Genomic DNA, 16,611 nt, shown 5'->3' on the forward strand with positions numbered 1-16,611 from the left:
TTGACCCTAAACGTCCGGTTAATCACCCAGGATTTAGGGCAAGAAATCTATAAATTAACATTCTTCGCTTCAAGTGTTCTAATGACTTGATGAAAGTGCATTAACATTACCTTATCGCCTCTGGTTTTTATCTGCTTGTATTAAGGGCAAGTACGTACGGGTTCAGTGGTATTTAGATTAGGACTTTGACCTTCAAATTTACTGGGACATTGTTAAAAGAACATGGTTTTCTATACTAATTGATGATAGAATAAAATAATGTACTACGACTTTGTAGAACACATTATTATTTACAAAAAGTGTCGCGACAGCATATATCTAACTATCATAGTTATGCCACAATAAGTGTTCCATTATTTTAAAAAGGAAAACAACGTCAAATATCGTTGAAATTTTTGTTAAAGATCCGAGCGGAGCCGGAGCGGGCCGCCAGTATGTTATAAACATGTTAACAGATGTTAACAGACCGTTATGACTGTCGGTACTTGAACCATTGTACCATGGTTCACTTGCGGACTAAACAATAATAATAATAATAATGATTGGTTCGAAGTGGGTATCAGTGGAATGGAATATTTGAAATGTATTCAACTGATAACTACTTTTAATAAATGTATCTTTTTTATTTGATTGGCTTTGTTAATTGTAAGTATGTTTCAATGACAGTATGTTTAAGTATGTTTAGTAAGTAAGTATGTTTCTAAGTATGTTCCTATGTACACATATGGACTTATTGTTGTCTGAAATAAAATAAATCATTCATTCATTCATAATATAAATCATTAGATGTATCTAACATTTAGCGAGTGATTGTCACACGAATACCAAAAAGCGAACATCGCCGTTTAACTCGACACATTCGATCGATGTCTCTTGGATTGGAGCTTATTCGATGAACACATGAATGTTTCATTTCAGAAATAAGCTGAATGATAGTTGACACCCGTGCAAACTCGCATCACACTCCACCACGAATTGGAGATTTTTATTTTTTATTTTTTATTGTTTAGATGGGTGGACGAGCTCACAGCCCACCTGGTGTTAACTGGTTACTGGAGCACATAGACATCTACAACGTAAATGCGCCACCCACCTTGAGATATAAGTTCTAAGGTCTCAAGTATAGTTACAACGGCTGCCCCACCCTTCAAACCGAAACGCATTACTGCTTCACGGCAGAAATAAGCATGGCGGTGGTACCTACCCGCGCGGACTCACAAGAGGTCCTACCACCAGTAAGTCCACCAGTAAATAATAAGATAATTTGTGAGTTTTAATTATTGCGCGGTATAATTCGTTATGCGATGCTATTCTTTCATCATTGGAATCCTTCGTGATCACGCGTTATTATAAATTCTATTTATTACAATAAAAGTACCCGCGACATAAACAATACACAGCTAACATAAATAAATATGATTATAAATCATTTTTTTATTTTCTTCTCAATACACTCGATTTGGTCTTTGTTAGTAAATAGAGTTTATATATCGCATGTAAATCGCATCAAATACCTAAATTTTTTAAATTAAAATGTAGATTTGATTTCAGGTTCCGAATTAATTCATACACCTTCTCAAATAACATTAACATTTAATCTAATTTATGGATATTATTGTAGGTATAAAATAATTGTTTATGAAAACGTATTGAGTCTCCTTCTTTGAATGTTTTCTATATTCTGACAAAAATCAGCGAATGTTGCCATGAACCATTTAAATACATAGAAAAAGAATAGAGAGTCTCTCTTAAACTACATCTTTTTGGGTTGACTAAATCGAAATTTAAAAAAAGCCATTTAAAATTACTTAATTTGAAAAAAGATTCCAAAGTTTATCCAATAGTACTCAACCAATAAAATTATAGTCTTTATCTAATGATAAATTACGATTCTTAAAACTGGACCTTAACATGTAATGGAAGATTTCGCGCGGCACACTTGTCTCGTGTGGACATTTTATTTCCATAAATGATCGCAACATGTGCTGCACCTTGTTAATTATTTACATAAAAAGCAGTAGCTTTGATTTAAGGCACGCGTTTAGTGTAAATGATAAGTTTGGGTACATTTCGTAAAGACAGTCTTTGTAAATTAAGAAACAGCACTATGTGTTTTAAATAAGTTGTTGATCGAATAAACATCCACAACGAAGTATGGAAATGATTAACTAATGTTTTACCCATTATCATACGTTTTGAAACTAAGGTAATCAATCAAAGCATCTGATAATATTTACTATGATGCTACTCGATTGTAAAGAGCCGCACAAATGTCTATGATTATAGTATAGTTATAAATTATTTTATACCAGGTATGTACCTGTTATTTAAAAGCTCCGATCTAACGAACAATAAAAATAATACACAGATCAATAATAAAAGGCTCAGAATACGAATATAGTTCTATATTTACCACCTTCTTTCCAAATTTAGCTTCGGGAACTGTTGCTAAGCAAGGTGGATTTATATATTACTAGGTGACCCGGCAAACGTTGATTTGCCATATAATTTATTTATAGGAAAGATAAATAATTTAAATACCGTCTGCAGCGCCATCTGCCGGGCTGATTCGTGAATCTAAACCATCCAGGGCGCCACCCAAACGCATACCAAAAAAATCGTTCAAATCAGTCCAGCCGTTTAGGAGGAAATCAGTGACAAAAACACGCACAGAAGAAATATACATATATATATATATATATATATATATAAAGATAAATGAACACTATGTACCTTTTTCGATATTTCTGGCCCCCAATAAAGGCGTCCGTTCCGTTGTCGAACCACTTTTTCCAAAAGACGGCGGATCTAAACTATTTCTGGACGCAAACAGTTTTACGATACCAGCAGCATTTATCATATTAGATCACAATTATTCCAATACAACACATTAAATTAGAATTTCAACTTTTTAATGCACTCAGAACCGATTTTGTTCACATAAGTAGAAGCGTGTGAACACTTTACAAAGATTGGTACCGAACTGATATTGAGTTCAGGAACTGCTTGACAATTTGTGCTTAATCTAATTGAGTGATAACAGTACATTATGGACTGTAGAGTCCATATTACCGGCAGATCAAAGCCCATTTATATTTATTGTTTTAAGATAATTGAGTAATTTCGTTGATTGATAATTACAACAAACAAGAGAAGTGTTTCAAGATTTTAATTGTAGGTAGGTACACTTTTATGTATGTATACAATGTTACAACACGCAAACATTTTGCATTGAAATAAAGGATATAATTCATTGTCTCGGGAAAATAAGGCATAATAGCGAAGCTAAGCTGATTTGACGTTCATCTTGATTAAAAGCAGCATGAGAAGAAAATTTGTTAAAAATAGTTCTCAAGCGTCACAATTTACCATTACTATCTCTCTGCCAAACACTTCCTGTCCCCGACATTAAATCCCTAATTTTATTGGCAGTAAGTAGGGCATATTATAAGCTAAAATGAATGGCCGTCTAAAATCTGCCTATCTTTGCCGTAAAGCATTAATACGTTTTGGTCTAAGCTGTAGGATAGCCGTATTATAATACAAATTAGAAATGAGATTTCTACTTCTTATTTTAAGGCGGGCTGTAAGATTCACTTTATAATATACCTATAGACTCCAGTAATCACACAATATCGAATGAAATAAAATAAAGACAGAAAGTAAAAGTAAATTTCCGTTGTGACGACTGTTTGCTGGAAAAACACTGACCATCGATCGTTCGTAAACAAGCAGTGAGGATACACCGGATAACGTTATTGGATTATTAATTCAATAACGCATCTACGCTACTTACCTGTGTGAATAAACACTTCCAAAGACTCCATTAAAAGGTCAGAGAGTTGTTAATGATTATTATACACACATTACTTGATTTTGAAATGCAATCTAAAATGTTAAGTTTATTGAACAGTACTTTGAGTGACTGAACCTCAACCCAGCGTTAGGATTCCGATATTTAAAGGAAATATAGCCGAAGCTCTCTAGTAGTATTTTAAGGATGTTTTTTTTTAATTCGTTACTAATAATATGAATGGAGAATCTATTTTAAAAAAAAAATATCGCGTGTTCCGTTATTTTCACTTTATTGTATTTTGGTAATAAGGTGACCCTGTATGGAACTTAGATACATACGTACGGTCAGTGCAGTATTCGCTCACGAGGCCCGTATCCACATAAACACCCTCCAAACACCGCTTTTGCAGGATAGCCATTGGAGCATATTGGCATATGAGGAATATAGATCTTCATGACGTATTAGAGCCAGAAACAATCAGTAAGTATCTGAAGACAGTATCAGACCGCTTCTTTTTTTTCCTGCCTAAGTTGATGATAGCCTTGAGAGGCTATGTCAGCGTAACCGGCCGAGTAGGTGAGCTCACGGTGCCCAAACCGGGAGTGTTGCTAACACTGGCCCTAGCAAGAGCAGTGCTTCGCAGAATCTACCACAGGATCGGAAACGCAACCCACTAAGAAGATTCGGCGAAAAACACAGGGGGCTAACGCTTCTTTAAGAAAATAGGACAGCACGAAAAACCCTTTATCGTAGCCGCCACAAGTTCCCAGACAAAGGGGGGCAACAAACAGCCGCCGTCATCCTAGACATGACTTTTCGGAGTCTCGGCATCTACTTACGTTGCTTTTAGGTATTCCAGACAACGGCCACCGTTCTCGTCGTACTCGTCAAATGCGACCAAGAGTTCGACGTACAACTTAACCCATAGACTGTTAATGTTAGGAAGCTCTTCTTTTTTCCTCTACCTAATTACCAGTAGCCTCAAAAGGCTATTATTATCCAGACTGGTAGGCTAGCTCACGGGGCTCAGTTTGAGACACTGTGATAAGATCTGCCCTAGCAGGAGTAGTTTTTCCCGGTATCTACCACTGGATAATTTCCTTTCAAATAAAACTACAAAATAAACGTCCTATATAACCTCAGAATGACGACAGGAGCCTAAGTTTTAGTAAGAGAATAAAATATTTTAGCAATAAAAACCCTAGGAGCACTTGGTAGTAATGCCTAATGTAATAACAATGCACACAAGGAGTCAATTTGAGTAAAATGACACGGTTTGTCTCGATTTAACATTAAATATGAATGAGCGCATTGCTACTACCTTTATAAAATTCAAAAGAAAATCATTTATCTATTTGCTTCAATTTGATAGAATATCTATAAAGCAGTAACTTTGCTTCATTTCCTATTTCACTGTAGGTTTGTCATTTTAGGTATCTAATACGCCTTAGCGACATTAGTAGACATGAAATTGTTTTTGTGGATACTCTTATGTTTTTCTATTAATTTTGCCGAAATAATTTATCCAGCTGAGCTTTTAATGCTTTCTGACGTTATCCATAACGTAAAAAAAACAAATGTACTAAGTTCAATACTGTGTTGGCAACTGAGTAAGATGTACACCTTTTGACATTGTTTTTAAATGTGATTAAAAACGATATATTAATTAAATTGCTATTATACTCTGTAATTATTTATAAAGATTTAAATGAAATAGCGTAAAGAGAGGTTCTGGGTGAAGCTTTTGACACATTAGTTTAATGTTTGCAGGTACACAAATTAAGCTGTACTCAATGCTACAGAGAAATAGTAGTGAAGGTATTTTTATACAATCAATGGATGATATAATGGATTATGATAAGTTAAAATTTGAGCATCAAGAACATCAGATTTTATTATTGGTGGATTTGAGATGCCTGAATCAGAGTAAGAATATGGCAAAGGTACTTAATAAGTAATACAAAATAAATATTGGAATTCATTTATTATAACACTGTTTAAATCATTACGATTTCTACAGATAACTGATTATCTACAATCCGGTGCACCGTTTCGATGGATCTTTATTAGTAACACTGAAATCGAAAACCTCATTCCACCAGAAAACACAATAATGAGAATGAACATTTTACCGAATACCGAAGCTTTATTTATTCAAAGAACAGATAATAGATGCTACGAAATCAGTATGGGTATTGAAACAAAAAAATTAAAATAATATGTATTCAGAACTTTTAATCTAGTAACTAAAGTTATCTTTTTTATGACTTCAGTTTACAAAATCGGAACCGAGACTGCATGGAAAACAGAAAAGTACGCTTATTGGAATATGAGTGGAGGTTTTCAGAAAAATACCAACATTAATGAAGTTATAGCTGTAAGGAGACGTGATTTGGAAGGATACGAGATAAAAATTTGTTACGTTTTGACGGACAACGATAGTATTCATCATTTGAGTGATGAAGTGTATGTAAGACGATAATTTAATAGACTTTAAACTAGGATATTGTGTTAATATAGTTGCTTGCCTTGCCATATACGAATTTAACTGCCGTAGATTCATTTTGAAAGAATTTACGTGCCACATAATTTGAACTTCTTTGAATTACTCTAAAAATATAAACTTAAAAAAAACTTTAACGGACTAAATCGCTGATAAAAGTTTTCTTAATTTTATTTTTTTTTCTTATTTTCTTCTTTGGTTTTCTTAATTTTATTTCTTACAAAAGCCTACGATTTTAATTTAAGGAATGATCATATTGATACGATAACTAAGGTCAATTTCCCAAGCACCAACCATCTGTTAGACTTTCTGAATGCTGAACGAAAATATGTTTTTGTTAATACGTGGGGCTATCGAATTAACGGCACTTGGAATGGACTAACTGGATTTTTGGTAAACGGCGATGTTGAAATTGGAGGTATGAAAATTAAAATAGAAAATAAAACAGTTTTCTATTCCCCTTAAACAATTTTTTTTATTGCTTAGATAGGTGGACGAGCTCACAGCCCACCTGGTGTTAAGTGGTTACTGGAGCCCATAGACATCTACAACGTAAATGCGCCACCCATCTTGAGATATAAGTTCTAAGGTCTCAGTATAGTTACAACGGCTACCCCACCCTTCAAACCGAAACGCATAACTGCTTCACGGCAGAAATAGGCAGGGTGGTGGTACCTACCCGTGCGGACTCACAAGAGGTCCTACCACCAGTAAACTGTATTGACTTAATTGACTTAATAAACACAGATCCTTCCACAAAATAATACATGGAATAAAAGTATCATTATATATCCATTCCATATAGCATTACAAATTAAACTGTGAAAATTTTAAAAAACTATGAATAGTATTTTGATTTCAGGGTCACCGATGTTTTTCACTGCAGAACGTACAGCGGTCGTAGATTTCATTTCGAGCCCTACACCAACTCGCTCGAAATTTGTATTTCAACAACCAAAGTTGTCGTATGAAAATAATTTATTTTTACTTTCATTTCGTACAGCCGTCTGGTATAGCACTCTAGCGTTAATCTCCTTAATATTCACAATGTTGCTGGCCGTTACAGCTTGGGAATGGAAGAAGATGTCCCAAATCAAAACGGTAAATTACATATTACTTTATTTTTGGGTTTTACCAAAACAAATTTTTAATGACATCTTTTCTTCAGAGAGACATCGATGCTGGCGTACTTAGGCCGAGCGTTACAGATGTTACCATGCTAGTTTTTGGTGCTACTTGCCAACAAGGAAGTACCGTTGAATTAAAAGGTAATCATAAAACAAAAGAAAAACACTGATAACGCACACTAATCAAATTTTTAATATCTAGTCCACTTACATAATTTTGAAAAGAAATGGAACCGAATGTTTGTAATCTTGGAAATTTTCTTCTGACCTTTTTTCTCTTTACTTTTTATAGGTTCGCTCGGTCGTGTCGTAATGTTAATTCTTTTCCTGACCCTTATGTTCCTGTACACTTCATATTCAGCAAATATCGTTGCTTTACTTCAGTCCAGTTCATCCCAAATTAAAACACTGGAAGACCTTTTGCATTCCCGATTGAAATTCGGTGTACACGACACAGTTTTCAATAGATATTACTTTTCAGTAAGTAGTTTTTATTGTAATTTTTGTTCTTTTACTGACCATTGAAATGTTCGATTAAATACATTTAAAAAAATAATCAATTGGTACTCCCTAATTAGAATATGAATACTATTCTTGTAGACTGCAGATGAACCTGTTAGGAAAGCAATATATGAAAAGAAAATTGCACCCCCAGGTGTTGCACCTCAGTTTATGTCTATGGAAGAAGGTGTTAAGAAGATGCGTAAGGTAAAATAAATCTGCTTCCTATGTAGCTATTAGTAATAAGTCAGTTATTAAAATGTTAGAAATATGCCATGGACTTAAACGGCGATTTGAAAGAAATGGAAAACCCGTCCATTTCAAAGATCTGTTCCCAATGTATAGTGTATTTTCCGAAACAGTAAAAAAATCCTAAATGTGTCATCATCACTAACTGAATTGAGTCTGTAAAACACTAGATAGCCAAAATAAAACACAGTACATCACATCCGTACTCACATTTCCACCAAAAACCCAAAATATCAAATGCAGTCTCTTCGAGCATTAGTATAATATTATTAATTAATTTAAATAAAATTAATAACATATTATTATATTATGATTTTTTTACGGTAGAAGTAGACAGGGGTGTTACCCAAGCTCAAAATAGACCCTACCACTAGTGTAAGTAACTAAACAAAAAACTAAAGCTATTCTATGTGCCACTGAAGGATTTTCTAATTTTTCTACGGAAGATGTGCTTAAACAGGAAATACCATTACAAAGCAATAGGTATTCTCAAAACTAAAGCAACCTGCACCGAAAAATTACATTTGCCTACAATTTAAAATAACAACGTCCGACAAATATTTGACAACGATTACATAAAAGTTAATTCTCATTTCAATTCCTTAAATCCTGTATATGAAGTAAATTTTAAATGATTTATTTATTAATTAAAAAACCTCTGTCAGTATAGTATCGGACAAACACAAGTTGCAAAGTTAAAGATGCCGTAGTTACTAGAAGGATGTGGAAGGCAAATAGTACGTACACAGATGAAGAGTAGGATAGATGTTCAATTAAGACTTTACCAATAGTTTCATCGTTGGCAGTACAATTCAAGTTATTCTGCCGCTTCATTAAACTTACAAATAATGGTTGGTGCGTGAACTCGTTCTGCCATCAAAATTAAAGGACGAATAAGTTAAAGAATATTCATGCTAATAAGAGGAACGCGCACTTCTGTAATTCGTATTCTACATTTACTTAATAATATAATTTTATACTGTACAGAGGAAATTAAAGCGGTAAAATATTTATTTTAAAGGGTCTGTTCGCATTCCATATGGAAACAGGAGTTGGATATAAATTCGTTGGAAAATATTTCAAAGAAAGCGAAAAATGTGGCTTAAAGGAAATACAATACTTACAAGTCATAGATCCGTGGTTAGCTGTCCGCAAGAACACACCGTACAAGGAAATGTTCAAAATTGGGTAATTTGTCGAACTTAAATTTACTGTCTGCTACCTGTCTATGATGGAGCTAAATGGATATTTTTTGAATTTAAATGAGCTTTAATGATCCAGGATATTTTTTTAGAATGAAACGCATCCAAGAACACGGTCTGCAGAACCGCGAAAACAGATTACTTTACGAAAAACGACCTAAGTGCTCGGGCAGAGAATCCAATTTTGTTTCCGTGAGCATGGTGGATTGTTACCCAGCGTTACTTGTTCTTTCATATGGAATTATCATAGCCATAGCGCTTGTTATAATGGAAAACTTATGGCAATATCGACATCTTATCAAAGGAAAGTTAGAATTTTTCTCTTCTGTGAATACTATTGAGAATTTCAATCAATTTGAAAAACACCCATCGCATAATTGGAAGAAATTTTATGTAATAGACAGTGCAAAAATAAAAAAAATAAACCCGAGCACTAATTAAATTCAACAACCTCGATTTTAACCACTCCTATGATTGTTACAAAGCAAATTGCACAACACAAGCCATAATCACTTTGAATTAGTAATTGTACTAGGAATAAAAGTAGATACATCGTCAGTCATATAGCCAATGATAGTCACTGCTTTTTCTGGAGTCATCATGAACATTTTGGCTATAGTTCTAAACATTTTTCTATTCGATTTTTATTATTCCGAATCTACCAAACATGCTGATATTAATCTAATCAAAGATGTTATTGAATCTTACGATAGGCCCACATCGGTTTATGCAAAGCTTTGCTGGGAAACTTGTAAGTAAATTTATGCTTTTTTTATTACTTAGTTGGGTGGACGAGCTCACAGCCCACCTGGTGTTAAGTGGTTACTGGAGTCCATAGACATCTACAACGTAAAATGCACCACCCACCTTGAGATATAAGTCCTAAGGTCTCAGTACAGTTAAAAGGGCTGCGCCACCCTTTAAACCGAAATGCATTACTGCTTCAGGGCAGAAGTAGGCGGGGTAGTGGTACCTACCAGTGAAGATGCTAAATTAAATACAATTTTACAATTAAAATCTTATCTACTGTAAAATGTTTTTTCAGCATGGCTAATAGATCTGGCAAATGAAATTTTTAAAATTAAAAATCCCGTAGCTATAACGTTTGGAAAAATCGGTAACGTTGAAGAAGTCACACCCAGCAACCACATATTGTTTCTCGTTGATACTACCTGTAATAACAGTCACATTGTCCTACAAGAGGTATTTATTATTCCATGATGTACATATTTTTATAATAATTCATTTTACGAGGTAAACGACTAACTACCTACTTAACTTCAACTTCCTTTATAGGCTGATGCGCATCAACAATTTAGAAGATCGTACAGATGGTTAGTACTTGAAACACAAGGAAGCGGATATAATTCTAAATTGCTTGAAATAGAACCTCTGAATATTTTAATTGACTCCGATGTTTTATTAGCCACTAAAATAGAAAATGTCACGTATGTGTTAAAAAAAAGTAAGTATATCTAAATTAAATAATTGTAAACAATATTCACGAGTACTTAAGAAATCTAATAAATTTTACTAATATTGCAGTTTACAAAATTTCGACCCAGTCTGAGTGGATCACAGAAGATTACGGCAACTGGACAGCCGAGCATGGATTAATCATGTCAAATATTATAAGTTCTGATGCTTCAAGACGAAGAAACATTAGAGGTCATCCTGTTACAACTTCTATCATAGTAACTGAGAATAGAACGAAATCGGAACTTGATGATTTAAAGTGAGTTGTTAATATAAATGAGCAGGTGGTCGGAATGACCACGGAATGACCCTTCTGGTAAATCATTATGGGAGCCCATAGATATCATGACCACCCTATCAAGAGTAAAGCAATTGAGAAGAAGAACCACTAACAGTATCAATATTACGAATACTACTAGTAATCTTTCATCCAGACACATTTCTTTTTTAGGAATTTATTGTCTGACAGTCTTGCAAAAATTTGTTTTCGTCACACCAAAAATCTTTGTCAATTTATGAACGCGTCGCATAAAATAGGTTTTGCTTCTATGTGGGGTTATAAAACAAACGGAACTTGGAATGGCATGATGGGTGATCTAGCTAAAGGAACAGTCGATTTTGGAGGTATCTATCTAAATTTAAATTGAAGTCAAACGCTTAAATTTAGAATTATTTGAAAACGGTTTTATTAGCTTGGCAATTGTTTTTTTTTCTGTATGTGACGAAATCTCGCAAATTTATATTCAAGGACTTCAAGACGTCTAATTAAATAAAAAATTTACACACGCACGAAGAACTCATGACATCACAGCATAAAGAGGGATGAAATAAATTGATGGTTTTGTTAAGCGTGTTTTCTTCTTCTTCTTTTCTTTTTCTCCACCTTGTCCCACTATGTGGGGTCGGCACAGCCAATTTTTCTCTTCTATTCTTATATCAGCCGTGATTTCAACACTCACTTCTCTCTCTCTCATATCGTCATTCACACACTACATCCATGTCTTTTTCGGTCGACCTCTTGCCCTTCTACCTTGCACTACCATTTCCATACATCTCCTAGTCACATGCACCTTATCTCTACGCATCACATGTCCATACCACGCTAACCGTCCGCTCTTAAATTATAAGCGTGTTTTCGTTTTTAAGCAACTTATTATGTCAAAAATCATTTTGGTAATAAGAGTATGCAATTTGAATATTGAAGGATCGCAATTTTGTTCCTTATTATCTGATTTAATTATTAAAATGTTCACAGGCACAATAGCATTCCTCACTAGTCAGCGATTGCAAGTCGTGGATTATTTATCGTCCCCTGTACCAATAAACGCGAAATTCGTCTTCAGGGAACCTCCGCTATCTTACCAGAACAATTTGTTTCTCTTGCCTTACAAAGCAAATGTGTGGTACTGCACGGCTGCATTTGTTGTTTTACTAGTAATAATTCTCTATATTAACGCCAAATGGGAAATTAAAAAGGCCGAGTATGAGCAAGCTGTGAGTACCTAGTTCCTTTTACTTAATACAGATAAATTGTCAGCTAACTAATCGCTCCTAAACAAAACTTACTTATGTTAAGGGAATCAATAAAACAGCTTTACAACCCAGCGTGAGTGATGTAACAATCTTAGTGATCAGCGCTATTTCTCAACAAGGTAGCTCTAATGAATTGAAAGGTTAGCCATAACAATTATTTAAACTTCATTATTTTTTCAATAAAATTAAATTTTTATATTGTTTTACAGGTACACTAGGACGGGCTGTTCTTTTCTTACTATTTCTTACTTTCTTATTCCTTTATATATCGTACTCAGCAAACATCGTAGCATTATTACAATCAAACTCCAAACAAATACGCACGTTGCAAGACCTACTGAATTCTAAACTAGAACTTGGCGTTGAAGACATAGTATACAACAGATATTACTTTTCTGTAATAGTTTTTTTAATACATACAGTTATTCAAGTTATTTGTAATATTCAAGAGTTTAAACATCCGATGGGAAACCCTTATTTCAGACCGCCACTGAACCAATTAGAAAGGCTATTTATGAAACCAAAGTGGCGCCAAAAGGATCGAAAGCTAACTTTATGAGTATCGAGGAAGGAGTAAAAAAATTACAAAAGGTGATTAATATTTTTATTTCATTAAAAATCAGACTGTCTTGTTTTTTCAAGTAGGCCTTTTACTTTCAAATCGACATATGTATAGCTTCATAAAAAACCATAATGAATTGAAAGAATAGCTTTAAGATTAAAATAAATACTGTTTTAGAGCCCATTTGCTTTTAACATGAATATCGGAACTGGATACAAAATCATAGAACGATATTTTGAAGAACATGAAAAATGTGGATTACAAGAAATCAATTACATTGAATCCAGCATACCGTGGATGTCTTGCCGAAAAAATTCTCCATTTAGGGAGATCTACAAACTAGGGTACGTTTTTTAAAAATTATTTAATCTCTATTAAAGTTTATATTGTTGTTCTTCATATATTAGTTATGAAGTATTCAATACGTAATCAAAGCGTCCAGACTATTATAAGTACTAGTACTAATATTTACTAAGTAAGTAAGTACTAGTATTTTGAAGTTTCAAGGCTAAGACTGGATAAGTAAATATTTGATTTTCATGGAAATTGGTACGTCGTCTTACTATACTTACGTGCCTTTAGTTAATATAACAGCTTCTACTTTTCCAGTTTATTTAAACTCCAAGAACATGGTATTACTGATCGCGAGAATCGTTTATTGTTTGCCAGAAAACCAGTTTGCATCGTCCGAGGCGGTAACGTAGGGTCAGTCAACATGGTTGATGTTTATCCCGTGATTTTGATGTTTTTATATGGACTGTTCCTGGCCTTCTTAATACTGCTCGTCGAAATTGTGGTTCACCGAAAACTCAGTAAAGTAATCGTCGTTTAAGTAGTGTATTTTATTGTATTAAAATACTAATTTTTGGCTGCAAATACTATAACAAATAAAAAAACATTATAATTTATTTTTTAGTGTATTAAAATAAAAAAATCGTGTATTTTTCATTTATTTTAATAAGTAAATTTAACCAAAGTTTATCAAGAGACAGCCTTAGACCGAGCAGTGAAAATTCTCAATAATAGGTCGTTAATAGATTCTCAATAATGCAATACTCAATAATCTCACTTTTCGACTAATTATTGTGCCTAGTACTAGAGGGCATGGCTAATCAAAGTATTCAAATCCGTCTGTTAGCAGGCAGAGAGTTTAAAATCTGCGTTAAAGCCAAAGGTGTACATTTCGAATAAATTTAATTATTGGTTGCACTTCGAGAATACATTACGGTGTATTCTTATTTAAAAATATATGATAATGCTTGAGTTGTAACAGAACTTATGAGATTATATTAGACATAGATCGAAAAATATACTAGGTAATGTTAGTATTATACTAGGTAGGTAAGGTAGGCATACCAACATGGCGGTGAATGTTTTATGAACTCTTAAAGATTAATACTACTTTCCTACCTATAACTGCAACATAGCAATCACGATTAACCAGAAAGATAGAATAGCCGCTAGAATAATAATATAATTAAACTTCAACCTCATGGGTGAAGGCGACGGCTCACGTTGTGGCTGCAACGAGCTTTATATATATTTTACAAACAGGTCAACCATGTGCTGTTTATTTAGATTTAGATGTGGAATGTAGCACGTAGCACTAAATTTTTTTGCACATTAAAAAAATAACCACCTGTACTACTTTCGTAACAATAAAGTATGGAAACCTAAAATCAACCCCATTGTTTTATTTGCCGTTATTTTCAATGGTTAATAATTCACAATAATTTAAGAGATTTAACTTACTCGCTAATTTTATTGTACACGTAGTCTGGTCATAAAGCTTGTAACAATAAAATAAAAACATTTACATTTAAATTTAGCACCTTTAGCAATTTAGCACTATTCTCATACGAATATTCATTGAGTTTTCTGATTATCGTGCCAATCTATACTAAAATAAATTCTTGTGAAACTAAGATGTGGTGGGTTAAGAATGCAATGATGTTGTTGTGATAATAATACATATAGTCATCGATCTATATGCATATAGTAAATAAGAAATCATATCCATTTTTTTAAACTCTCCATTCGTTTGGTACTTTTCAAATGTTTATGTATCTACTGAGATTTTGATAGGTATTAAAACAGAACGAAGTAAAGCAATAAAATTCTGTCTGATAGCAAAATATTTTATCTACGGAAATGAATAAACAAACTTACTTACTAACTTATACGAGGCGCACTGGTTATTATTATTTATCATTAATTTGAAAGTAGAGTGGTAAAATCAACACTACTTCTAGGATCTACGCAACGGATCTTCAGTTCTCTTTGTGTTTAGATTAAATTCAATAGGATTTCTGAGGAGTTGTTTGCGATGCTCCTGTCTAACCGTTTATATCATCTTACCACTGACCACTGGAACATTTTATCTTAACTACCTAAAACCATTGTATTAATACAATGTGCGTTTACAGAGATTTTTTGCCATGTTTTTTTTTTTATCCTACCTTTTCTAGTAACCTTGAGGGGTATTCTAGATTCACCGAGCTAGTCTAGTAGGTGAGCTCACGGGGCTCAAACCGGGTTGTTGCTAATACTGGCCCCTAGCAGGAGCAGTACTTCGCAGAATATACCACCGGATCGGAAACGCGACCCGCTGAAAAGATCCGGCAAGAAACTCAGTGGACTGTGTCTATGGGTTAATTTACTCGTCGAACCCTTCGTCGCAAGCGTCGGGTTCGACAAGGGCGGTGACCGGTGCTTGTGGTACCTAAGAGCACCGTTAATAGGACGTGTTTAGGGCGACGGCGATATTAGATGCCATGTACCATCCCACTTAACTATTAATTTCCCTCCAAGGTATTTTCAGAGCGCTTTAAACAAGCTCAAAAGCCAAATATAGAGAGCGGTCATTCTGTGCCCCGCCATTCATGACGTCCATGAGCGACGACGATGATTACCATCAGGTGAATTCTATCCTGGTCTGCCAATAAAGGCAGCAAAATAAAAAAGCGAAGCAAGGTCATAAAAAATGTCTGGAAGATTACGCAGAAATCCTTATTGTGATGTGATCATGGTTAGCAATGACGAATTTTGCCATGCATATTGAGCGTGCTTAAATCAATAACTAGCCACAGCGTTTAAAGGATATTATTACAGTCAATGGACTTGAATATGAATGGTTTTCATATTTTTAAATTGCTTCAATGCTAATTGATACTCACTCATCATCATCATCATCATCAACCCACAGTCGTCCGCTGCTGGACGTAAGCCTCTCCCAATCCACACCATTGAGCCCAGTCTTCGGCTCTCCTGATCGACTTCTTGCCGCCCACATTTCGGGGGTCATCGCACCAACTAGCCAGGGGCGTCCGTTACGTTTTCCGCTGCGCGGTCTCCACTCGAGGATCCGTCTGCTCGAGCGAACGTCAGTTCTACGGGATATATGGCCAGCCCACTGTCAATACAGCTTGCTGAGTCTTTGAGCTATGTCGATGACTTTAGTTCTCTGTAGAATAGCCTCATTCCTGATTTTATCCTTCAGAGAAACTCCTAGCATGGCTCTTTCCATGACTCGTTGAGCGAGTATAAACGTTTCACGTATTATGTAATGTTCTACCAAGTATGCACTATTAACTTATAATAATCTACCAAGACTTACCGATTACTTTTCAATTAACCTGCATTTCTAAAGGCTTTCTCGTTGT

At 34.4% G+C, this 16,611-nt stretch overlaps 1 protein-coding gene across 1 annotated transcript; it reads left to right on the forward strand.

Annotated features, from left to right (window-relative positions):
• Positions 1 to 5,831: 5,831 nt before the first annotated feature.
• LOC101739820 (uncharacterized) lies at positions 5,832 to 14,632 on the forward strand. The gene is made up of 16 exons (XM_062673341.1): positions 5,832 to 5,988; positions 6,070 to 6,262; positions 6,545 to 6,717; positions 7,162 to 7,400; positions 7,468 to 7,567; positions 7,719 to 7,906; positions 8,027 to 8,134; positions 9,198 to 9,364; positions 10,931 to 11,113; positions 11,306 to 11,478; positions 12,110 to 12,348; positions 12,431 to 12,527; positions 12,597 to 12,784; positions 12,871 to 12,978; positions 13,127 to 13,293; positions 13,559 to 14,632. The coding sequence occupies exons 1-16, from the start codon at positions 5,910 to 5,912 to the stop codon at positions 13,779 to 13,781; spliced, it is 2,625 nt and encodes an 874-aa protein (XP_062529325.1). The 5' UTR covers positions 5,832 to 5,909; the 3' UTR covers positions 13,782 to 14,632.
• Positions 14,633 to 16,611: the final 1,979 nt, after the last annotated feature.

The sequence above is a fragment of the Bombyx mori genome, chromosome 17 (genome assembly GCF_030269925.1).
Source record: "Bombyx mori chromosome 17, ASM3026992v2".
Lineage (NCBI taxonomy): Eukaryota > Metazoa > Arthropoda > Insecta > Lepidoptera > Bombycidae > Bombyx > Bombyx mori.